The sequence below is a fragment of the Mytilus galloprovincialis genome, chromosome 11 (assembly GCF_965363235.1).
Source record: "Mytilus galloprovincialis chromosome 11, xbMytGall1.hap1.1, whole genome shotgun sequence".
Lineage (NCBI taxonomy): Eukaryota > Metazoa > Mollusca > Bivalvia > Mytilida > Mytilidae > Mytilus > Mytilus galloprovincialis.
Window position 1 is genome coordinate 54,349,598 of NC_134848.1, and position 26,463 is coordinate 54,376,060.

The 26,463-nt window shown below is 32.1% G+C and overlaps 2 protein-coding genes across 14 annotated transcripts in view; both read left to right on the top strand.

Moving 5' to 3' along the window:
• Positions 1 to 26,463, top strand: part of LOC143052386 (talin-1-like) — a 119,675-nt gene that overhangs the window by 12,619 nt on the left and 80,593 nt on the right. For 10 of the 13 annotated variants that reach the window (XM_076225412.1, XM_076225398.1, XM_076225406.1 and 7 more), the window contains exon 2: positions 2,658 to 2,716. The gene's annotated coding sequence lies outside the window, so the exon portion shown is untranslated. The other 3 variants (XM_076225404.1, XM_076225405.1, XM_076225401.1) reach the window with 3 other exon arrangements.
• On the top strand, positions 10,100 to 14,081 carry LOC143052384 (uncharacterized). Its single transcript, XM_076225395.1, has 4 exons — positions 10,100 to 10,888; positions 11,766 to 12,023; positions 12,369 to 12,515; positions 13,166 to 14,081. Exons 1-4 carry the CDS (start codon positions 10,402 to 10,404, stop codon positions 13,978 to 13,980), a joined length of 1,707 nt encoding a protein of 568 aa, XP_076081510.1. The 5' UTR covers positions 10,100 to 10,401; the 3' UTR covers positions 13,981 to 14,081.

Consider the following 26,463-nt stretch of genomic DNA (forward strand, 5'->3'; position numbering starts at 1 on the left):
TTAAGCCCCCTGGTTTACTTTGAATTCCTTTTCATTTGACACAACTTGAAAATCGTGTACATGTATGTACAGTAAAACCTGCTTAATCTGACACCTGAGACTGAGTATTCAAACTGTATGTACAGTAAAACCTGCTTAATCTGACACCTGAGACTGAGTATTCAAACTGTATGTACAGTAAAACCTGTTTAATCTGACACCTGAGACTGAGTATTCAAACTGTATGTACAATAAAACCTGCTTAATCTGACACCTGAGACTGAGTATTCAAACTGTATGTACAGTAAAACCTGTTTAATCTGACACCTGAGACTGAGTATTCAAACTGTATGTACAGTAAAACCTGCTTAATCTGACACCTGAGACTGAGTATTCAAACTGTATGTACAGTAAAACCTGCTTAATCTGACACCTGAGACTGAGTATTCAAACTGTATGTACAGTAAAACCTGTTTAATCTGACACCTGAGACTGAGTATTCAAACTGTATGTACAGTAAAACCTGCTTAATCTGACACCTGAGACTGAGTATTCAAACTGTATGTACAGTAAAACCTGCTTAATCTGACACCTGAGACTGAGTATTCAAACTGTATGTACAGTAAAACCTGTTTAATCTGACACCTGAGACTGAGTATTCAAACTGTATGTACAGTAAAACCTGCTTAATCTGACACCTGAGACTGAGTATTCAAACTGTATGTACAGTAAAACCTGTTTAATCTGACACCTGAGACTGAGTATTCAAACTGTATGTACAATAAAACCTGCTTAATCTGACACCTGAGACTGAGTATTCAAACTGTATGTACAGTAAAACCTGTTTAATCTGACACCTGAGACTGAGTATTCAAACTGTATGTACAGTAAAACATGCTTAATCTGACACCTGAGACTGAGTATTCAAACAAACTGCTTTAATCAACACATTTTCATGGTCCCAAATTAAGACTACCCTTTCAGAAAAAAACTGAGTATTCCAACACCCTGCTTAATCTGACATTATTTTCTGGTCCCCCAGTGTGTTGGATAACACAGGTTGCACTGTACATGTATTTACAAAAAGACTATATGTACTTCACAGTAAAAAGTTCCAGGTGCAAAGCTTAAAGCTAACTTTTATGAGAAAAAGTTGTTTTAAAATGATAACCTCTGGATGTTAACAAGGTGCTGCTTGAAGATAAGACATTAAGAAATTGTCTGATTGTAAAATGATGTAGAAGTTCAAAAGATACTCATTAAGTGTAACAAATCTTTTTATAGAATTCTCTAACTGCTTTAATGACTTTTACAAATGCTCACCTGCAGCAAATCAAGGCTAGAAAAGTAATTTACAGGACAATTTACTTGTTGTTCAGGAACTTTGTGAGAAGATTATTATTTTTAAAGATTTACACACAAAAAAAGTCAGTGTGATGTGTAGTAAAGTATAATATTGCCAGTGCATACATGGCATAAAATGTATGTTATACTGAAGTACATCTCGCATGTTTCTGGGTGTGGCATATTAAAAAAATGATGCTTGTAAGCTTTGAGTCAGTGCTTTTATTACTTTTATTGTGGTTGAGTACCTTTGTGTGCATTTCGTAATATTATGATACATCGGTATAATACAATGGCCTTTGACACTGAAGTCGTGTTCTATGCAACTCAGAAGTCAATGATAAATTGTGATTAGTCATATATGTTAAAATTAAATCATTGGAATATTTCATAGAAATAGCCTTTAAAGGCATGTAGTCTATCATATGAGTTTATTTTTTCTATAAACATTAATAAATTATATGTTCAGTAGGCCATATGCTAGATATGTTGTATTTTGAAGAAGCCATAACACTTTAAACAGATGCATCTGGTCAATATTGACCACTGTTTGTAAAGTGTGTTTGTTTAATTTCATACAGAGAATACATTGCAAGCTTCTGTTAATTCAAAAATTATTGGGTGCATATATTACTGCAAATTTTGAAAAATAGACAAAAAAGCTAGGTGAAATAAATTGCAATTTCAGGAAAAAATGAAGTACTCTTATTGCAATAATCACCTATTCCCATTATAATAAATTATTGATAGTAAATTAGCGATACTGATTTTACAGTATTGTGAATTCATTTATTTTCGTGGGTAACGGAAAATTTGTGTGTTCGTGGATATTTAATTTCGTGGATTTGCTGAGGTCAGCATACAAGCCTATAGGAAATTTGTAATTCATTGAATATTTAATTTTGTGGTTTTACCATTTACCTGTACACACGAAATCCATGAAAAAAATGATATTCACCACAGTATGGGATGTGCATTTTGACATTCCTACAATGATTCTCCAGTCCAAAATATTTGAAAATCCAAAACACAGTAAGAAATTAAAGTTGCATTTTAAAGCTAATAAAACCAAAGAAGAGCTTTTAAATTTGCATGCTGAAGATATTTGCATGATTTAAGTATGAAATTTTATAACAGCAGAATTCAATCAAACAATTATTAGTAAAAGTATTATTGAAACAAGAACATTTTATAATACACTGTATAAAAGCAAGGAAATGTAGTATAATTGCCTATGAGACAACTATCCACCAAAACTTAATTGAAGTTGATGCATGCAATTAATTGTATGAGAAACATGAAAATATTGAGCACAATTGTATTTCTATTTTCAGATCCTAAGAAAATACTGATGTTGTCAAAGTAAACTTTCAGCATGCACTGATATTAAGAGGTAAGACTTGTATATATCAACCCTCAGACTTTGTCCTCAGTGAATATGCTTCTCTTATGTCAATTCAACCTAGTATCCACCTCATACAAAGGCTTAAATTGTATAATTTGTAAGTGTAAGCCTGAAAAAATTTTGGAACATTGTTTGTAGAGAGGTACACTAAGGATACATAGCTATAGTATATTTGATTTAGTCGGACCAAAAAAATCAACAAAATGATTTACAGAAAATGTTGATTCAGGACTTTTGGTCTTAAAACTTGAGTCCTTCAGTTCTCAGAGTTCAAAATTTATGCTTGATACGGTACATCAAATCCAGAATTTTCATTGGTTGAATTCTTGAGTCTCAGTACCATAATTGTCCTCTGACTGCAAGCTCAGATGCTATTTTTTTTTAGATAAGGGAAATCTTTGGTAAGAAAGATATGATAAAACAACTTAAAAGATGGAATAGGTAATAAGAGAAAGTATATTGAAGAGAATACATATACATTGTACAGTATATGTATTCTTTTCTATATACTTTTACCTATTTTGTGTCTTAAGGTTGCTGTCTCATTGACCTTTGCCCTCACATCTCCTTTAGTTTATTTTTATTTATCAATATGTCAAACCCTATCCAAAGTCTGTCCTCGATTTATAAGTTATTTACAGATATCCACATTCTACTTGTAAGGAAATTGGTGTCTAAGTGTAGAAGGATTGTACTTTTGTTTTGTAAAGACATTAAATATGTTAATCATTTTGACCTTAGAATGTTCGGTGACAAGTTACATCGGGAGAAGAAAGAAACCATGTTGTACATTTGTTGGTATGACACATTCAGTTCAGAGACATGCAGATAGTACATGCAATTAGTTATACACAAATTTTGTACTATGCAGTTTAGAGTCAGTACCCTTTCACCAGACATGCAAATAGTACATGAAATAATACACCGCATTTGTACTATACAATGTAACTTGCGTAATCCGACACCTGCATATTCCAAGATCCTGCTTTAACCGACACGTTCTATGGTCCCAAAATTAAATATGCCTATTCTGACACCCTGCTTAACCCGACATTTTTTTCTGGTCCCCAATGTGTCCTATTACACAGGGTTACACTGTATATGCAGTTTGGAAAAGTACACCCTTTCACCATCAGGGGTCACCACACTTCAGAGTTATAGGGAGAAGTCAATTCTTCCCCGAAGCCAAACAGGGGGGCGGATCCCTTTCAATGTGCATGCAGATAGCACATGTGAATTAGTAATACACAAAATTAGTTTTTGCAGTTTAGAAAAATACCCTTTCACCATACATGCAGATAGAACATTTAATAATTAAGAATAAACTGCAAATGTATTTTTGCAGTGCAGAGAAATACAAATGTACTCTTTTAACAATGCACGAAGATAGAATGTGTAAATTTGGAATAAACTACTGATGTACTATGCAGTGAAGAAAAGTACCCTTTGACCAAACATGAAAATAGAACATGTTATAATTAGTAATAAACCAAAAATGTACTTTGCCGTGCGGAGACATACCATTTTAACATGCAGGAAGATTTGTATATATGTAAATTAAGAATAAACTACAAATGTACTGTTAGGTGTGAGCCAATGGTCCGTGTTGAAGGCTGTACCTTGACCTATAATGCACACCAAGGGTCCGTGTTGAAGGCTGTACCTTGACCTATAATGGTTTACTTTTATAAATTGTTATTTGGATGGAGAGTTGTCTCATTGGCACTCATACCACATCTTCCTATATCTATAGACTATATAGGGAAAAGTTCTTGAATCAATATTACTTATCCAAAAAGTCCATAAAATAAATTGGGATAGACATGCTTATTAAGAGTAGGTTGACAGGCAGGAAACACAACTATTTCTTTTTAGACCAAATATATATGGTAGAACAAAGTCTGTTCTCACTCACTTATACATGTACCGCACTTCTGATTGTAATTATCTGAGATGTTTCATTTAATGGACGTTTCTCATGTAAAACCAGCCCTGTTAAAAAATATATTTTATCTATTCATATTTCCAAATAAATTACCTTAATTGGGATATAATGAACGAGTTCTGTAAAATGTCACTGGTTGTCATGTTGACAAATATCATTTATCCCCAGATCACTGTGTCTAAACCACACCGGCAAAATTTGTTCGGACTCGATGGTATCTAACATCCGGCACAATGACGGAACATTAATAGACAGAAGAAAGCTAGGTTTCTCCTTATTTTCTTATTTTTTTATGATATCGAAGAATATAAGTACACATACAACTATTTTCTATTGTGATATGCAATATTTTCTACAACCGTTCTATACTAATGGAAAAATAAGTCAAAATGCACGTCAAAATGACGAATTGAGTGAACCTTGCCTCGAAATTGTTTAATTTCTCTTTCAATTGTTCCCATTGTACGGAAAGAAAGGTACGGGAAGATAGATATTGACACGGAGATTGAAAATTTAGTTATTATGAGCATCTCAATAATTGTAACTCTGTGTATGGAACGAAAGAAATGGGTCATGTCAAAATGGAACTGGCCGGTTTCGTCAATGTATACAACCCGGTTTCGTCGTAGATTTCAAAATGCATAACCCGGTTTGGTCAAATAAAAAAAATCATAATCGCATTACATTATAATTGATTATTTAACTTCAGCGTTCAAAATGAGTTTTGTGGGTCGTTCGAAAACAAGTTCGTTCACCGGACAGCGGCTTATTATTTATATGAGTCTCAGATTCAAATAAATAATAAGCAAATTCCTACTCTTATAGAACACAAATATTTTAATTTTACTTTGCATTCCGAACTTTTTTAACAGCATATTGAGATTAAAGCTCTCTAAATATGCGATTTCTATATGAGTTATGGGAAAATATGTTGAACATGTTTAAACTTGAAATTAAAGTTTACGGTCTTAAAAATCGAAACACACAATTGATATGTGATTTTCTCGCACAAAAGAATGGACACCTTTATAAGTAATCTAATCATTCCATGTATGTAATCTTTTCTACCATCGTTAAAAATAAATCTTCTTAAGGATAAACGTTGATAATAAGACAAATGTATATGCATGCATAATCGACATAGAAAATGAATTTAGGATTACAACTACCATGCATTAAAATAAAATTTATTTATCACTTATTGTAACTATACTGCTATGTACAAATTAGTATAATAGTCTCAGGTCATCGATAAAATTCAATAATAATTATTTTGTTAACATTATTAAAAAAACCGAGTCTGTACTGTCGACATTGTGTTATGATGATCGTACACTGACGTTGGTCAATATATTTTGACAATATATACGGACAGACGGATTCAGTTTATTTCAAAGTGGGCGTATTTCGAACAACCTTTACATACCGCCGAGCGTAGCGAGTCGAACAATATTTGATTATTTTTTGCTTTACAAAATCGTTAAATACAGGAATCAATATAGTTTTGGCAACCGAAGGTGGGGTCGGGGCGTGCAACCTATACGTCATCTAGATTCGCCACTTATCTTATAAAGTGTATACCGAATTAAAATATTGTAAGAAATGAGAAAACAGGGACACCTGGGAAATCGGATTATGTGAGTTGGATTATGTTTATTATAATAAATGCCGAATATCAAGTTCTTTTTATCGATTTCTATACATTTTTCTCAAATATATATAAAAGTTATATAGGAAAATGATAAGGCAGACAAATATACAAATAAATCGACTTGGCCGATATCCTAATAAAACTTATTGACCTTTAATTACGATTTTTTTTCATTTCTTTGCGTTTTACACGCCCGTCCCAATTTTGACAGGACGTATTATTGTATACACCCGTCTGTCCGTCCGTCCTTCCATCCGTCCGTTCCTCCATCTATCAGTCATTCGGTCCGTCCGTCTAGCTATCCGTCTATCTTTATGTCCAGCGTAAACATGTCGCACCGTAACTTGAGCTTATCTAGTTTTCATGAAACTTAACAAAGTTATTTCTTGAAATGGTCAAACGATTTGTAAACCTTTTAGTGAAAATCAAATTAAATCTTTTTGAGTTACAGAACTTTGTAAGTAAAACAGGAGTGTGTTTTTTGTTAACATGTCGCGCCATATCTCAAAATGATTTATCATTATTGCATCAAACTTTACACACTTCTTAGTAATATAAATCTTAACTTCTGCATACTTTATGGTGATGTTTTAAATTTTGTTTTTTAAGCGTTAATTAGGTTTTCTTTGTAAAAAAAAAGGGGGGGTCACATGTATACACTGCGATGTATCTCAAAACCTATATAAAAAAAATATCATAATGTTAATGGAAAAAAAATAATTAGATATCAGTGTTTGCTATTGAGTATTTATATTCCATTTAAAATTAGTTTGAAGATCAGTAAAATAACGGATACGACTTTCATTAGGAAAATGTGTAGTACTATAATTACCTATGTAAATAAATGTAAACACGCCAAGTTTACTTTATAATACATATATATTTAATTTCTTTCGAAAGACAATGTTCAGATCCGTGTTAACGTTGCTTTTCATTAATTGTTGGTTTTAAAAAAATATAAAAAACCGGGTGATATATATAGACGAAACCGGGTGTTGTGTAGTAAACAACAATGACGAAACCGGTGTATTTTTATTTGACATGACCTATTTCTTTCGTTCCATACACATAAATACAAGTATTGAGATGCTCATAATGACTAGTTTTGCCATCTCTGTGTCAGTATCTATCTTCCCGTACCTTTCTTTCCGTACAATGTGAACAATTTAAAGAGAAATTAAACAATTTCGAGGCAAGGTTCACTCAATTCGTCATTTTGACATGCATTTTGACTTATTTCTCCGTTAATATAGAACGGTTGTAGAAAATATTGCATATCACAATAGAAAATAGTTGTTTATGTATATATATTCTTCGATATCATTAAAAAAATAAGAAAATAAGGAGAAACCTATCTTTCTTCTGTCTATTGATGTTCCGTCATTGTGCCGGATGTTAGATACCATCGAGTCCGATCAAATTCTGCCGGTGTGGTTTAGACACAGTGCAGATGTCCTGGGATAAAATATAACAGGATGGGTGATATTAAATTGAAAATTAATAGAAAAAAAAATTATACTTCAATGCCAGATAATAAGTACAAATATTGATCAGATAAAAAAGTGTTGAAAATATAATATTGATAATGCTACATATTAATTATTTTATACAAATTTTTAAATGGCATTGCTTTTAATCCAATTTTTTTTTTAAGAACAAAAAAAAAAGTTTTCTATTGAATGCTCTTCAAAAAGTTTTTTTTTCTCGTAGAAATAAAACCTGTCATTTCAAATCGTTGAAATTCCAGAGATTTGCCACACCTGAAAGTCTTCCATAAAGATCATAGATTATTACTCTGATGAGCATTGTGAGACAACTTACTTTTGTTTATATATATATATATATTTATGTTGTGCATATGTTTACAAACTTTTGAAAAGCATTCAACAATGCAATGAAAAAAAACCCAAATATTTCTATCTGATTGTGAGACTTCTGTGTGAATGAAGTATTGTACACAATCTTTTGTTTGTATGTATTTATATATTGTTTCATCAGTTTGATTTGTTTTAAAAGCATTCAACAATGCAATGAAAAAAAAAACAAGTTTACATCTGATAGTGAAATTTGTATGTGAATGAAGTATAAAACTATGTAGTGTCTGTAAATCAAGGAGATCAAACAATGTGTGATACAGGGCGTGATAGTAAAACAATGTGTGATACAGGGCGTGATAGTATCTGTAAATCAAGGAGCTATGTGTGATACAGGGCGTGATAGTATCTGTAAATCAACGAACCATCTCAATCTGTTGTCTGTTGTCTTCTTTTCAAAAAATGCTTTGATTTGGGTGATACAGGGCACGGCTATAATATCTGACTACGATATAATCAAAACTGTTTAATGGAAAACCATCAACTTGTCTTTTAAAAATTCCAACCATAATTATGATAATTCAGCAAAAGATGTTTGAAATGTTACAATATGAAATTCATTGTCCATCAACTTCTTAGCCAAAAATGTTGGATGTTTGTTCTGCAAGATGTGCAAGAATTACAAATCGGACACTTTCTATGTGCAAGAATTACAAATCGGACACTTTCTATGTGCAAGAATTACAAATATCGCACTCTTTCTATGTGCAAGAATTACAAATCGGACACTTTCCCTGTATCAGTTTGAGTACATGTAACGTATGTTATGAATTTGAAATAAGTATTATATTCCACCCAGCATGTTTAGACATGCCTGCATATAACATACAGATAATAATTCAAAACAAAGTATAGTAACGTCTTTGGCCTAAATTGTACTAAAATCTTCATGACCTACAAGTATGTTTTCCCAGCAAGATTTTTGTCACAAGAACAAATGTCCTCAAAACAAATTAAGGTCACTGGTACCAGGAAGTAATTCCCAGTATCCATTGATATATCAGAACAACCTGGTCTTTACAGTAAGAAAACCATTATATTGTCCTGGCTGGAAACAGCTAATTATATAGACATCTGTTTTACAGAGCATCAATCAGGAAAGATAGGAAGAACAGTTATCTTGTACTGATAAAAACTGACAGAAAAATCATAACTTATGTGGGGGTTTGACTAATGTAAGGGTCAAGAGGAGAGTTTTAACTGGTGTAGGAAAAGGAACTAAACAGGGATAGGGATTCTAAACTTTACTAAAGTCTTAATTATTTACCATTTGTAAGTCACAGGGGATAGAAAATGATCAGAAAATTCAAAATAGTTGTAAGTGGATTTTAATTTGACATAAAAACAAATAGATATAAAGAAAAATAGATGTTAAAAATGTGTGTACATAGAGAATTAAAAAAAAAAAATCATCAATTTGTTGCAAATTGCAAATTATGAAAAACCAATACATTGAGATTGAAGAGGTTTAATGGGATTTGGACATTGTCATGGCATAGGTCCACTTGAGGGATACAGGCTCTTGACCGTTTAAGATGAGATTGAATAAATAATTGAGTGGAAGTTTATGACTGATAACTTTCAATGTATTTGAAAAAAAAAAAGAAAAAAAAAACCAAAAACATTCATTGACAATTGTGTTTTCTTATCAGTTACAACATTCATAAAATTGCTTTGTAGTTGTATGACAATTAACCGTAGCAGTCATACACTCAATTTTCCCCATTTAAGGAATGATTCCGTGAGAGCATGACAAATAAGAGAGCGAACAGTGAAATTACTGTAATAATTGCTATCATTCCTGACACTGTTATCTATTATATTATTATTTACTAGGCATTATTAACCAACTTACTACAATATGTATAGAAATGCCTATGCTTTATAAAAGGAAGATTTCGACATCTGGTCAATATGAACGGAGAAATTGCTACAGCCAGTCATTACGAAATCTCAGCCATGCATTACGAATTTACACCCGTGCATTACGAAATCACAGCCATGCATTATGAACAGATCAAACGGGACATCGATTAAATCAAAATGCCGTTTATTTCTTTCATTTTTTTGAATTTATGAGGGTTGAGAATCAAAAAATTTAAAAGTTGTGTTTAATATTCGTAAATACACACTTTAGCATTACTCTTCACTTAAAGCGCCACCTGTACTGTTTATTTATTTGAGCAGACTACCCTGCGTGAAAATGGAAGATGAAGGTTTGCCGTGGAGCAGTCCGAAGAAAGTTTCAGACAGATTTGCGAAAAACGGGGAGGATATGCTTGAAGTACTTGTCAATGACATAGACCGCTATGAACAATTAAGTAACAGGGAAGAGTTGTTGGCATTAGCCAGCGCTCTAGCCGGTAGAGGTGTTATTCTCGAGGAGGTCCCCCTTGACCATGTTGACTCTGTGGTCAATCTTGAGCAATGTGATGCCGCCATACATGTACAAAACCCTGAAGATTTACTCCAAAATAATTCAAATGAGGTGAATGATGGTAGATATAAAGCTGTTACGATTAGTGACACTGAACAATTTATTCTTGCTAACAGAAATGCTAATACTCGCACCAAAACTAAATCAGATTTGAAAATGTTTTATGAGTGGGCTCTATCCAATGGCGAGATGCGGATGGTTGAAGACGTACCTTTTCCAGAGCTTGACGGGCTGCTTGCAAGATTTTATCTAGGTACGTTTGCACATTACTTAATCTAATATGCTAATCTATGCTTTACATTGTATCTCAAGTAATAAAAAAATAAGTAGTACATGTACAGTGAGAGGGGATGGGACCTTTATCGGGAAATATGGGATCGGGTGTTTTTAAGCTCTGTAGTTCGGGATTGACCTTTTCAGGATCTGGGAATTCTTTTTTTCAAATTTTGGTAACTTAGAATTTCATAGTTTAAAGCCCGTGATTTCGTGCCCGGGATTTTGGGATCAGGACCCCTCCTAGCCCCCCTCTACAATGTAACTGTGTAAGGCCTAAGGGTAAGAACGGGGCACTCCCCATGATGAATGACAATATTTAGTAACATAGGGGTCAGTAATAAAATTAAATAAACCGTTTACTCCTTTTGATACTTACAATTTGACATATGACGTAAACAAATATTGTTCAATTTAACGGTAGTATAAAAAAAGACAACAAAGGACATTCCTACTGTCATAATATGTATTAACAACAACCTGCTATCCTGTAAATTTCTTATGTAACCCATTTAGTATAAAATGAGGTTGTAAAATGTGTATGCCAATTGACCATGTTGACATCAGGCTAACCCTTGTAATAAATAAAAAAAACAAATCAAATTTGATTTATTTCAATTATAATTCAGAATCATAATTATTCATCGTGTTCATTTAGATAGGTTTTGCTCCAGTTAACTAATTTTATATTTATTTACATAATTGATTTGCAACCCTTCAAATATGTATACATTGTAAGTCTGCGAATAATGAACCTAAAATATAAATTTTCAATTGTTACTTGTAAATGTACATGTCAACTTGTTAATCTGATTGTTAAAATTTTTGAATTACACAATACTTTTTGTAAATTTCAGGTGTACGACGACGTGATGGAGAAGAATATGAACCTGATACATTGTCAGGAGTTCAGAACAGCATTGATCGCCACCTAAAAGACTTAAAGATAAATGTCGATATTAAAAAACATGAAGCATTTAGTCACTCTAGGAGAGTTCTAGAAGCTAAAAGGAAAGATCTAAAATCTCAAGGAAAAGGAAACAAAAAAAACAGGGCTGAACCATTGGATTCTGATGAAATTCAAAAATTGTACGAAAAACAAATTCTAGGTGCAGGTATGTATAGTATTAACATTAAAACTTAAAGGTTCATAATTTTAAAATTTTGTGCCAGTCCTACATCTGTAAGGCTAAGTTGTGTCTTGCCTGCATGTCTTAACAAATTTTTTTGTGATTAACTTTAAAGCGTCCGAGTATACTTAACAGTACTACCAGTACTAGGAATTGGAAAAACATCAAATTATTTAATGTGTAGGAGTTGTTTCCCTTTAACCATCAAACATGAAAATATGTTTTACTATAATTTAGTGAAATGGGAACATGAATATTTCATACTTCAAATTTTCGCACTACAATGTAATTACATGTTCATGTATGCTTATGATTTTTTTTTCTTTCTAGCCAATCCAAATGCGTTACTGAACACAGTGTGGCTAAATAATGGAGTGCATTATGGCTTCAGAGGAAGACAAGAACACACAAACTTAAGATTAGGAGATTTAAAGTTGCTTAAAGATGGTTCTGGAACAGAGTATGTTGAATTCTATGGTATGTTTAATTACGTTGCATATATTTTAAACTTTATGCCATTAAAGAAGACCAATAAAGAAAAATATATGATTTTAATGGAACATGCAGTAAATTAATGATGATCATGATAATTTAAAACACATATCAAGACATAATTGATTTTCATAAATATTTTTCTCATAAAAATTCATTTTACAAAGTAACAATGTGCACAACTTAATATGATTTTTTAAACTGTTCTGAAATGATATATGTGTCGAAAACAGCAACCTGGTCCGTGGTGAATGTGTCAAAGACAGCAACCTAACAAAAGAGTTAAAAACAACTCAATGCAACCCAAATTTCTATTTTACAAAATTACTACTACAGATAAAAACACAAAACATAACATATTAACACTGTCAACAACATAAGATCATTTATGAGAGTCAAAAATAAATATTTGCCAAAAAGTTGTGTTTTTTAGGGCCAAAGTGTCATTTATTAATAAATATTTTCCAAGTTGTATTTAAAAAATTAGTGCAAACAATAAACAAAAAACAAATATGTTTCTTAAATGCATTTTAATTATAATTTAGACTAACTAAAAAAAAATCACTTTATAACTCTTTTAATAGCTACCCTTAACCCTACATGTCCATGAATAACTTTGCTTTTTTATATTTTAGAACGCACCACGAAAACAAGAACTGGGGCAAAATCAGGAGATGTCAGAGATGTCACTCCAAAAATGTTTGCTCAACCTGACAGTGACTATTGTCCAGTTAAATTGTTTAAGTTGTATGTTTCAAAACGTCCAGAAGACCTCAGGAGTGACCCAGAGTCAAGATTTTATCTACGGCCCTTGCCTAACCCTGATAAAGATGGTGTTTGGTACTGTCGTCAGCCTTTAGGGAAGAACAAGCTAGGTATGATGATGAAAACAATGGCTGAGACTGCTGAACTTTACGGTAGAAAGGTGAATCATTCAACCCGGAAAACATTTGCCACTACCTTGCTTCAATCTGAGCGTCCAGTAACAGAGGTAGCTCAATTGGGAGGCTGGAAAAGCATTTCCACGCTAACACACTATAACATTCCTTCAATAAAACAGCAATGTAAAGCATCTGAAATCTTAACTAAAATGACCACTCCAGAAAGATCTAATGAATTGGATGCTGTCAACTTAATGAATGAACCTGAACACAGCTTTGACACAGTTATAGTAAATGAACCTGAACATAGCTTTGACACTGGACCCAATGACAACAATACTGATAACATAAACAAGGAATTAGAAACTGTTATAGAAAAAGAGAACATACCAAATCCAATATTTTCACAAAGCAGTAATATGAATTCGAAAATGATATCAACAGCTACAAGGAAAGAAAGCAATCCGTTTAGTGTATTGTGTGGGGCAACAATCACAGGTGGTGTTATAAACTTGAATATTTACTCTGGGAAAAGGAAGTATTATGAACTAGATAGTTCACAAGAATAAATGGAACCTAATATTCCATTATACATGTATGAAAATTACAATTCAGTGACACATTGTTATGTTGATTTATTTGTTCATGTTGATTAAAAAAATCAATGGTATTTTTCTTCCTTATATTCTGACTGGCACCATGTCTATGGGCACAGAAAGCCAATGCATCATTTTACAAGTTCACTACAAGGCTTCCAGCATTGTGAATACAAACACAACAGACAACTGTTTACATTCAATACAAAAAATAATGATTGATATATGATCTTTTCCAGTTCTCAAAAATAAAATTCAAAGCAAAAGTACTAGTGCACACACACAAAAACCAATTCCATCTAAAACATAATGCCATACTTTATGAACAAAGACATATTTCTTATTAAATTTGTCAACAGAAGCATGAAAGTGCATATGTCTATAATGGCCCTAATATATATTCTTAATATTGATTATGGACTCAGACTGTTCTGGAATGAAGTTGGTTAATAAATGTATCAATATATGGACTTTTTCATATTGGCCCTGTAACATACCCTTGGTATTAATAATGGCCTCGGACAGTTGTAATGGCCCTCGGCGCTGCCTCGGGCCATTACAACCATCCTTGGCCATTATTAATACCTCGGGCATGTTACAGGGCCAATATGAAAAAGTCCATACATTAATACTATAGTATTATACAAATTTGAAGTGTTTTATTAAATTAGAGCTCTCTAAAGTGGAGGCTGGAATATAATTGACATTGTTGATCTGATTCACTGGTGAAATATTTGGGGCTCTATTTAGGAATGTGCAGTAAAAGAAAAGGTCCTTGACATTTTAATGTTATTTTATTATTATTAATTATATATTATATTGAAAAAAATGTGTCCTCGAATTGTCTATCTAATGGTTTTTCAACATTAGAATTTTTGTTAATTTCCGTATTTATAAAAAAAAAATAAAATTAAAAGTACATTTCTTACATTACATATCTATTGTTTTAACAATTTCTGTAATTTTAAAACTTCAAATGTGTGTCTGCTGTATTATATCAAAAACAGATTCCAACTGAACAGTTTTGCCAAGAACTTCAACCTCCTAGCTTACCATGGCCAGTTTCTGCAAAAGGGAAACAACTGTTCGTCTGCCTGTTTAAAGACAAACTTCTTATTTAAAGTCACCAAAATTTACAGTAATTAGATGAAGTACGTTTTGCAAAGAATTCAAACTGGATCAAGCATCTACTAGCCTACTTATATTTTAAGTGTAACTTTTAATTGTATAGACTTATCTTGTGTTATGTAACTTAACAACGATTATCCAAAGATAAGATGCATTAGTTATTTTCTCATAAATAATATAATGGTATTGTTTATAGTGTGAATTTTGTCTGACTTTTAACATGTACATCATTCTACTCCTCCACTTTAATACAGTTACTTAGTATATACCATAGATTTTGGTCTGGTACAGTATTGATTTATTATACCGCCTTAAGGATGTTTGCTCCTCCATATTTTGATTTTTTGCCAGATTTTCGGAATCCTCTGTTTTTATCCTTGTATTGTCATTAAAAAAATTTGCCCACTAACCCCTACTTTTCTTTTTTTTTCGATTTTGGTCTGGTACAGTATTGATTTATTATACCGCCTTAAGGATGTTTGCTCCTCCATATTTTGATTTTTTGCCAGATTTTCGGAATCCTCTGTTTTTATCCTTGTATTGTCATTAAAAAAATTTGCCCACTAACCCTTACTTTTCTTTTTTTTTCGATTTTGGTCTGGTACAGTATTGATTTATTATACCGCCTTATTAATCTGATTTGGTCATGTAGATATAACCTTGTGACCTGCTCAATTCTCATTCGTCGACAGAACTGTTTAATATTTGCATGGTTATTTCTTCAAAAGTGATTTTGATATAGTAGAAATGAAATGTAAGAAACTTAAATGTTTATAACTTATAAAATGATTTTATTTCAGTGGTACTGTACAATACACCTGGAAATAATTATTTCAATGTGTCTGAAGACATTCAATCATTTATTTGAAATATATATATATAGCCACTTAAAGTTTGAACATGTATATTTCATGCTAACTTCACAGAGTTCACATTACATTTGATTTACGTTGCACCTTGCCCTACATTTTATGCATGATTTGTCAAGTTTTGCATTCGACTTGTTTGAGAAATTCTTGATGATATTTCAGTGATATATATACATATTTTTATCCAACGCAATCATAGGTTTGAACGTAGTCTTCAATTTAGACTTGGCTGTATACATTATAGGATTAAACACATTTTTTAAAATCTCAATTTGCCGAAAATCCCAGCTGTATCCCTGCAAAATGTGTATCGCGCATGAATAGATTACGAAAGTAGTTTCAGAAACATGGTTTATCAAAGTGTAAACTAAGAGAAAAATCCTAATTGACCAATCCACTTCAAGTAATTATAGATATGCAATTCATATAAGATATTACAGCCTTAAAATATTAGATAAAAATAAATCAGCATACATTGGATTATCTCCCCTGATCTGATGTTTAACATGATTATGATTTCCTGTTTTAGCTTATTACAATTTTTGTTAAAGATTTGATGCATTTCCTCAATTTAATGATTGAAGTTAGCATGTCCTGTATCTATACCACATCTTTTTTTAACAATTGTTTATACAATAAACATCTGGACTGTTTCTTAAGGTTTCTCTTTTCATAATAAGATTGAATTATAATTGTCAGAGGCAGTTCCAGAAATTTTTAAAAATGACAGTGTTATTAGAGGCTGAGGTTTATTTTTTGGGTAAAGGTGCAAGGAAATTGAAAAATATCAAAAATGAGGATCAGGACTCTCTCTACCCAGAATCTGGTTAAATGTTAGACAGAAATACAGATCTGAGTACAAATGAATTACTAAGATCAGTCTCATAGCACTATCAATGAATATGTATTAGTCAATTCATACACAGGCAATAAATTATATTTCTGGTTTTGAGCCAGTTGGGGTTGGCCATTATGATCTCAGCCTTTGTATATGTGTTTTTGTGATGACTACTCTCTTTGAAGAATCTTTAGCTTGTTCCACGTTAACAGGTGGTATAAAAAACCTTTTCTAAGTCATGATCATGTTCAATTTGTTTATCAGATAACAGGCTTTTATACTACTCCCACAACCCATCAAACAAGAGAGCCTGAAAATAGTACTGTGGTTCTAAAAATAGCAGCAAATTTAAAGATCTATTGCATTTAATTGATTTAGATTATTCAGGGTTAGGTTGATGTTTGAATTTTGTCTAAGTTCAGTTTTAGACATTTGAAGGGAAAAAGTTATTTGAAAAAATGGATATTTTATGAATTTCAAAAATGTGTAGGAACATGCAACCTTGCAGATTTTAAGAGGTTGAAGAACAATCAATATTAACAACAATTTTGATTTGACAAATGTTTTGAAGATATTTTGAGGAAAGCAAAAGTTAGGTCAGCAAGATAACGAAGCCATTACTTATTGAATCTTAGAACATGTAGAATGAAGGAGCATGGGAAGAAATGAAATGAGGAGAGGTGGGATTAATTAATGAGTTTGATTCATCAGTTAAGATGACGTCAGACCATGTTGTTGTTGTCTATAGTATGTACACACAGGATGTAACTTAGAGAGGTAAGAAAAAGAACGATTAAAAATTATTGTGTACATTTTTGTGGTGGGCTACTGTTAATGACTTTCTTGACCAGGATAGACATAAGGATAAGGTATGTGTAATTACATGGTGATGTGGGTTCTTAATTTAGATTTGTATCTCAGACAGTGTGAAGTGTTCATAATCTTAAGCAGACGGTCTTCTACACTTGCCATATGGTTTCTCCACCCATTTGCAACCTGTTACAGTTGACCTTGACCTTGGATAAGCATGTCATGTTTTATATTTGCTTGCATCTCTTCCTCATAATATTTGAAAATTTTGTTTCCATAGTTACTCTTGTGGTCCTTGACGATTATTTAGTAAACATACCTCCAGTGTTGGTTTGTCATTCAGTGTGTAATGATTTTGTAAAACCTATCTTATGTTTACCAGGTTTTTAAGATAAGATCCACGAGGGTGTTGGTCCTATTTGGGTGTATCTATGCTAGTTGACACCAAGATATTATCATGAAAATGTTTTTTGACAGAAAGATTTTAATATATTTTGGATGATCTTTCAGCTATTTGACTAAATCATTTTATGCTCAGGAAAAGAATGATTAATGCGTAATATCCTATTACAATAAATGACATCTTTGTTTAGATAAGAATTAATTAATGTATTTAGTGCATTTGTTCTTTGTTTTTTTTTCTTTTTTCTGCAACCTAATACATGTTATTATGGGCAAGTTAGTGACTTTGTTATGGGTTTAATACCATTAAGTGGTGACCCCCTAATGGGTCCGCAGGGGGACTATCAATATATTTCATAGGAATATCATAACATCATATATATCTACTATTACTGTTATTTTTTTGAATTTCGTTGTTTATGTTTATCAGGAAAGAAACAGTTTCTTAAAAATTTGTTATATGGTTTTGATACTATAAACCCCTAAAGGATCAATAGAGGGTTAGCAAGGTCCTTAACCCCCTATGGATCTTACAAGCACAATGAATCCATGGGTTTCTACAGCAAACCATGTAACTTATAATACTGGGTAATAAAGCAACATGACCATTGTGAGTTGTCTCCCCTCTTGATGTAAATATTTTAATCATTGTAACATTTCCTTGGTGCTTCACATTGCTTTTTTCATGATGTGAAAAAACCATGTTACAAAAAATGTATTCACATTATCACGAATATTAATAACCATAGATAATAAAACGCCCCTAAAATCATCATCAGATTAAATTCTAATTATATGATGTTTTGTTTAAAAGAGCATTAAAATATGACTCAACGAAGCATATAGTAAAATACATGCAGCTGTTTCATGTCCTTGATCTTTGGTATAGAAGATCAGATACAACATTACATATATGCCTACGGTTGAGCATCGCAGTGTCCCCTTGTCATGCTTTTTTCAGCATATGTAAATGTAAAGTCTGTTACAGTGGGGATCATTGTTGCCCCTTCATCATGATAATATTGATATCATTTTGAACAAGAGAAATACTAGGTTTGTTTAGATACTTCACTTAGGCTGAGTACAAGATGAGTTGGTCAGTGGGTCATTCATTATTTATCCTTGGTCATTTTCATCTGACAATGTCAGTTTATTATACATTAGTAAAACTTTTTTTGCTTAGGGGCCAGCTCAAGCCGACCTCTAGGTGCTGGGTTTGCTTGCTTTGGTGACTTCCCATTGGTGGCCTTGGGCTGTTATCTACTGGTGGTAGTTTAAATTGTTGTCTCTTTGTTGGCACATTCCATTCTCAATATTATCTAGATCAGAAAGTTAATACTCTGGCTTTACACTGTTACATTGCACAAAACCTACTTGTTCTTAAAACAGATGCATAATCTGCAATTATGGATACAAATAAATATTTAATTGAAATCACAGATTGTTGTGCATTTTCTTTCAAAAATTCAATTTTGCTGGTGTATTGCAAACTAATTTTCTAGCTACATTTGAAAACTGCATTATGTAACAATTTTACTCTAATTGTCACATATGATGACTCTATGCATACTGCACATGTAATGATGTACAGAACTAATTCAATTTTAAAAAGTTAACAATTGGCTTCTATAAGGAAAATGTGGTTCTTAGCTGCATTTATAAAATTTGTGTAAGACAGATGCTTTTCTTTTAAGGCTGTATTCTTGTTTGTCCATTATACAGTTCATAGAAATATTAATATCGAATAGGATGTTTTATGCAATTTCATTTTGTGTTAGACAATTCACATAAATATATATATGAATATATATAGGATACATGTGATGTAATTCATGTTTCTTGACCATTGACCCTGAAGGTCATACAACTTCAGCAACAGACGAGAGGTTAAGTGCCCTTAAGTCAAATGAAGATTTGTAGTTATATATAGAATTATATTACTTTAACTGTACCCCATTTTCCTTCAAGTATTTTGAAAGTTTGGGGAATGACTGAAAGAATGGCAAGTAAGTGCATGGGCTTTTAAGATTATAGTGGATTTGGGAAATTCAAATTTACAGGATGGGTGGATAAATGAATTCAGTGGTGTCCCATTCTGTAAAAACGTTTTTTTTTTTATCTTTTTAATATTTTTAATCAAACTTTCATTGCTAAATGACTTATAAAAGATAAAATGACTGTGAAAGGAAAATTTGTAGCTTTTCAAATGTACAAGTATTTATACATCCCTATCTATCAAATGTAAAGCTTTGAGTGTTTTAAAGAAGTTTAAATCTAGAAAAGCACTAGGGATGTAAAAATTTACGAAAATGTTATTTTTCTTCTATTTTTGAAAATCAGGTTATTTTAAGTGTTTGAAGTTGAAAGGATTAAAGATGATTTTATTTTAGACAGGTTTCTGTAATACATTACACCATCAGTCTTTAAAGATTCTTCAAATCTCCTTTAAGTATAAGATGTCTATCTATCAGGTTGTTCTGTGAACAGATAAATTGTAAATGCTTCCTGTTTACCCAGCATGGGATCAAGTTAACAGGGATACAGGTTGTGGTAAAAATATGATGACTTCGTGTTTTAACTTCAATTTATATTTAGGTCATTGAAATAGGAAGAAGTGAACTTTTTTCTATCTTATAAGTCACAAGATTTAAAGTTATTTCAGTATATACTAGAAAACTTGAGACTTTAAAGAGTTTGACCACTTAACTGTAGGCCACACTTCGGGAAAAAATTGTTTTTGAGAAACACTCTTTACAGACTTAAAATTTATATTTAGTCTCAAGTTGTAATTGATTTTACAAATCCTAAGATACAATATTGATGTTCGAGTCAGGAATATTTATTAAATATTGTGGTATATTTATATTTGCATATTTTTAATCAAGCTCCCAGCATGCTTTAGTCGTAGCTGTTGTCAAATACAAACAAACTTCCTCTTCTTTACTTTGTCTCAGACATCCCTAATAATACAGTTCATTTTATTCTGTTGTCAGTTTGGTGACAGTGCTCTTTATACAATTCCAGTTGTGGTTAGGAAAAAAATTACCCTGTCAACTATTTAATCTGAAATTTTTAGGTTTAGGTCTGGCAAATGAGTTTTAACAAATTCCATCTTATTTTTGTACACATTATGGCAACCTTGAATGAACAAATGTTGAAAAGTTTATTTTTCAAACTAATGAAAAATACTTCTGAATTTCATATGAAGGGATAGTGTTGATTTAATGTTACCTCTTATTAATCTTTATTAAAAAAATAATCATATTGAACATAAATATTTGCAAAAGGCATGTTTATATATACATATTTATTGATAGTTTTTGACTGCTTTTATTCCAGTTTGAGTTATATCCCTTTTTGATTAACTTTGTTTTAGCTAGATTTTTTTCCCTTTGCAACCATGTTGAGATCAAGGTGCACAAGATTCTTTATACATATGTTGTTGTGTTGCTGTCTTGTTGCACACATGTATATCAAACATTTTCTTTTAAACATATCAGCATGTCAGGTTTTTTTTTTGAGGTGGGGGTTGGGGGTGGGAAGTGGTCTAAGTAGTTACTACTGTAATTAGTAGCCAGTCAAGACTGAGGTTGTGAATTTGAACCGTGCTGGTATGGGTGCACTCGACTCCAATCTTAATTTACTAGGATTGTTTGTTTTCTTATTGAAGGTAAGTGGTTTTCTCTTGGCAATGTGGCTTCCTTTATCAATAAAAACTGAAGGTAAGTGGTTTTCTCTTGGCAATGTGGCTTCCTTTATTAATAAAAACTGAAGGTAAGTGGTTTTCTCTTGGCAATCTGGCTTCCTTTATCAATAAAAACTGAAGGTAAGTGGTTTTCTCTTGGCAATCTGGCTTCCTTTATCAATAAAAACTGAAGGTAAGTGGTTTTCTCTTGGCAATCTGGCTTCCTTTATCAATAAAAACTGAAGGTAAGTGGTTTTCTCTTGGCAATGTGGCTTCCTTTATCAATAAAAACTGACTGCCACTATATATCCTAAATGCAGTGCTTAAAAGTGGCATAAACACCAAAAATCAAATCATCAGTTTTGGGAAATTCCAACTTAACTTGCTCAATTTTTTTTTGTGGAGCTATTGGCATAAAGTGAAACTGCATGTAGTAATCAGACATTTTGAAACATTTTAAAACGATTGGATGAGACACAAATTTCAGGGCATCAATTCTATGATTGATGTTGTGATATATGTTAAATAAATGCAGTTGTCTTATGACTGATTTTGAAATGGGTAATCGCTAATTGATGTCTGAAAATCTGCAAATACAATTCTGTTTTCTCCTAATAAAACTTTAAATGGCGGTTTTTTAAACAATTGAAAAGCTATTTCGCCTCCTGCGAGTACTTAAATAGAGAACCACCAAAATGAGTTTGATATTTTGTAAGTGCACAAAGTATTGTAAATTTCAGACAGCTTGTCAGAGCGCAGTTATTTTTGACAGTAAAAGTATTGTCTAAATTGGTTTATGTTTTGTGTGTATAAAGTTATTAATTTGTATCGGAATAACCTTCCCAAGTGGAAATGATATATTTATTTTATAGACAAGAGTTTTGTGCAATTCAGCACAATCAAATTATCAACCATATATGAATATTTTAGATGATATTTTATCTCAACGAGAGGAAATCATTAGTGTTAGCTTAAATTGGATATGAAATTGTCCATTTCCTTTTTTTGAAATTAAAGATCAGATGACTTAAATTGAACTTTGACTTTTTACAAAGAGGTGCGTTTAGGGGGTTAAACTCATACTTTGTGATAAAATTCATCTAAATTAATTTTTATTTTTGAGAAATTAATAAATTTGCATGTTTTTGATAATTTATTACATTTTCATGATATGAATTATACATAGTGTCAAAGAATAATAAAAATAATCCTTCAATTGGTCCCCTAATGACGCAACTGTCAATTGAAAATATCAAATGAATAAAAATGAAACTCTCTAAAGCTTTTGGTTTGTCAGTTATGAATCATTATCAGATGGTAAAATTGTCAAGAAGTGGGTATGGCCAGTGTAACTCTTCTCTTCTGAAGGTAAAGAAATATGATACAGAAAGCTCCTCTAGCAAGTTAGGGAATGGCACACATTTATAGGAGGCTTTGTGAGTAACATTTATTTATATTTTTTTAGCTTTTTGGGGACAAATATAAGAGTTTTGCTTGCGGCTTGATCTTTTAAAATTTTTTAAAGTCAAGTTGTTCCTTTTAAAAGATGGTGGTTGTATATTGTTGGTTAAAACAGAAACCTATTATATTGCAAGGCTTGCACGTAAAGCTTCTCACAAGCATTAAATATGTTTTGAAAATTCTGATTTTTTTAAAATTATCTACAGGAATTTTCATTAATTCTCCTCAGCCGCGACAGGAATTAGGCTTTATTCAATATTGCATTCACCTTACACTTCCATTTTCACAATTTTTGTCCCCCTTATCGTGTACTACTGAACAGGACGTTTCCATATTAGGTCAGCAGCTTGAAAGCAGTGATTTTTTTAAATGTGTGAAAGTTTTTCTCAGATCTGTCAGCCATCTACTTCCTCTTTTACGATACTTTGAATTACGATAAGGGCAGAACCAGGAAGTTTCCACAGGAATACACAAATCGTAGCACTTCTCGTAGATCCTTGTTTCAGTGCTAATTTTAAGCAATGGAGTTGATCTTCAGTAAGATGGGATTTTACTGATGATATGTTTCAATTGTTGTACCCATAATTCTGTCCCCCATTCTTTGAATTTCAGTGCTAATTTTTATCAATGGAGTTTATCTTAAATTAGATTGGATTTTACCAATATGTTTCAATTGTTGTACCCATAATTCTGTCCCCCATTCTTTGAATTTCAGTGCTAATTTTAAGCAATGGAGTTGATCTTCAATTAGATTGGATTTTACCAATATGTTTCAATTGTTGTACCCATAATTCTGTCCCCCATTCTTTGAATTTCAGTGCTAATTTTAAGCAATGGAGTTGATCTTCAATTAGATTGGATTTTACCGATGATATGTTTCAATTGTTGTACCCACAATTCTGTCCCCCATTCTTTGAATTTCAGTGCTAATTTTAAGCAATGGAGTTGATCTTCAATTAGATGGGATTTTACCGATATGTTTCAATTGTTGTACCCACAATTCTGTCCCCCACTCTTTGAATTTCAGTGCTAATTTTAAGCAAAAGAGTTGATCTTCAATTAGATGGGATTTTACTGATGATGTTTCAATTGTCCCCACCCACATTTCTCTCCCCCTTTCTTTGAATGTGCTGTTAGAAATTAGACTTGTGGACAGATTTATACTTTTATGAGCAACAAAAGAGTTGCTTCATGTGGAGCAGGATCTGCTACTTTTCCCTTTCAGAGCACCTGGGATCACCTCCTGTTTTTAGGCAGAGTTGTGTTGGTCAATCTATAGTTATGTATGTTATGTACAGTGTACTATGTACTGTCATATTTCTTTTGTATGTTATGTACAGTGTACTATGTACTGTCATATTTCTTATGTATGTTATGTACAGTGTACTATGTACTGTCATATTTCTTTTGTATGTTATGTACAGTGTACTATGTACTGTCATATTTCTTTTGTATGTTATGTACAGTGTACTATGTACTGTCATATTTCTTTTGTATGTTATGTACAGTGTACTATGTACTGTCATATTTCTTTTGTATGTTATGTACAGTGTACTATGTACTGTCATATTTCTTTTGGTCTTTTTCTCGTTTTATTGCCATGGCGTTGACTGATTTGTGGCTAATGTATCGTTAATCATTTTGCATAATAATAGATGTAATAGGGGAACACTTATAGTACTCATTGTAATACCAACAGTCAGACAAAATATTAATTCCACAATAAGGTTTTTATTTTATTTTTCAAAGTTCAGTATTTAAAACTGTATGGTAAGAATTTAACATAATATCCATTCCATTGTATTGAAAAAAAATCTTGCAGTAGATTTGTTCCCATTTTCATGTCATAAACTAAAGATTCAATGTTAAAAATAAGACCAAATAATATGTATAGTACGTCATACAACCAGAGATGGAATCAAAAGCCTTACGTAAGATTCAGTATTGAACTATCATTTAAGAATTATTTCGATATAATATGACGTCACTCGAGGTCTAGATTGTCAAAAGTTCAATAAATGCTTGGCTTGCAGTATTTAAGTAGTTTGTATTATCCATATACAGTAAAACTTTGTAAGCCATTAAAAAGTATTTTCCATTGTGCATGAACTGCCATGCCAAGTCAGCCAATGTCTGAAGTGTTAAAATTTCAATAAATGCCTCGCTTACAAGATTGTATAATTTTTATCTGCCATGTATGGTAAAGTTGAAAAGCTATTTTAAAGTATTTCCTATTGTTCATGAACTACCATGCCAAAAAAATGTTAAAATTCCAATAAATGCTTCGCTTGCAACTAAGTTTAGAAGCTGTTACTAAAAGAGTATTTTCTATTGTTCATGAACGGCCATGTCTAGATTGTAAGAATTTCAATAAATGCTTCGCTTGCAAGATTGTGTAATTTGTATTTTACATGGAGAGAAAACTTTAGAAACCATTATCAAAAAAGTATTTTCTATTGTTGCCTGCCAATTCCGTCAATTCTCTGAAGACTTGGAGCATCATTAAGATGAAGTTAGACTCTGAGATTGATCCAAAGCTGGGATGAATATTTAATACATGAATAATAATAGAAAACAGGGAGATGTAATTGACCATCAAATAGACCATTGATTAATGGCTTCAGAATTGTATCAAGCTACGGAATTCTGTAGCAAGAGTTCTTATCCGTTACATGGAGGATCTGACGAAGATCTTTTTAACTGACTTCTAATTGGCTTCAGAAATTGTAATTTAAATAAGATTTTGTTTCTGTTATTATTGCATTTTTATCAATTTGTTGCATCTAGGAGCATGTCGGACATAATGTAAAAGAAGAACTTTCAAGTTCTAGTAAAATAGGTAGTTGCTTAACTGTAAAAAATCTACCTTAAATTGATATTATATTTAATAGGTATTATAAGAATTCTGTCCTCCCTAAAAATGTGTCCTAAAAATGAAAAAGAGACAATAACAGGTAAAATGTTATGGACATCAAGCAACCCCCTCTCTTTCCCCTCTCCCCCTCCTCCCCCCCCCCCCCCCCCCCCCCAAAAAAAAAAAAAACACCAAACAACTCACACACTCTTACACTGTTGCACTCTCAAAAACCAGGTTATTTTTTTATTTCAAGTAGGTAAAATTCAAACTAGCACCTCATACTCAGTTTATTTGGACCTCCCTCCACCCCCCCCCCCCTCAAACAAACACTCTCAAAAACTCTTTACAACTTTGATTTCAAGACAAGAAATTGAAAATTCAGACCTCTAGGCCAAACTAAGTAATA

Coding starts and splice junctions, on each gene's coding strand:
- LOC143052384 (XM_076225395.1), top strand. CDS start 10,402: ATGGAAGATGAAGGTTTGCCGTGGAGCAGTCCGAAGAAAGTTTCAGAC. Junction 10,889..11,765: donor GCTTGCAAGATTTTATCTAG/GTACGTTTGCAC, acceptor TGTAAATTTCAG/GTGTACGACGACGTGATGGA. Junction 12,024..12,368: donor AAAACAAATTCTAGGTGCAG/GTATGTATAGTA, acceptor TTTTCTTTCTAG/CCAATCCAAATGCGTTACTG.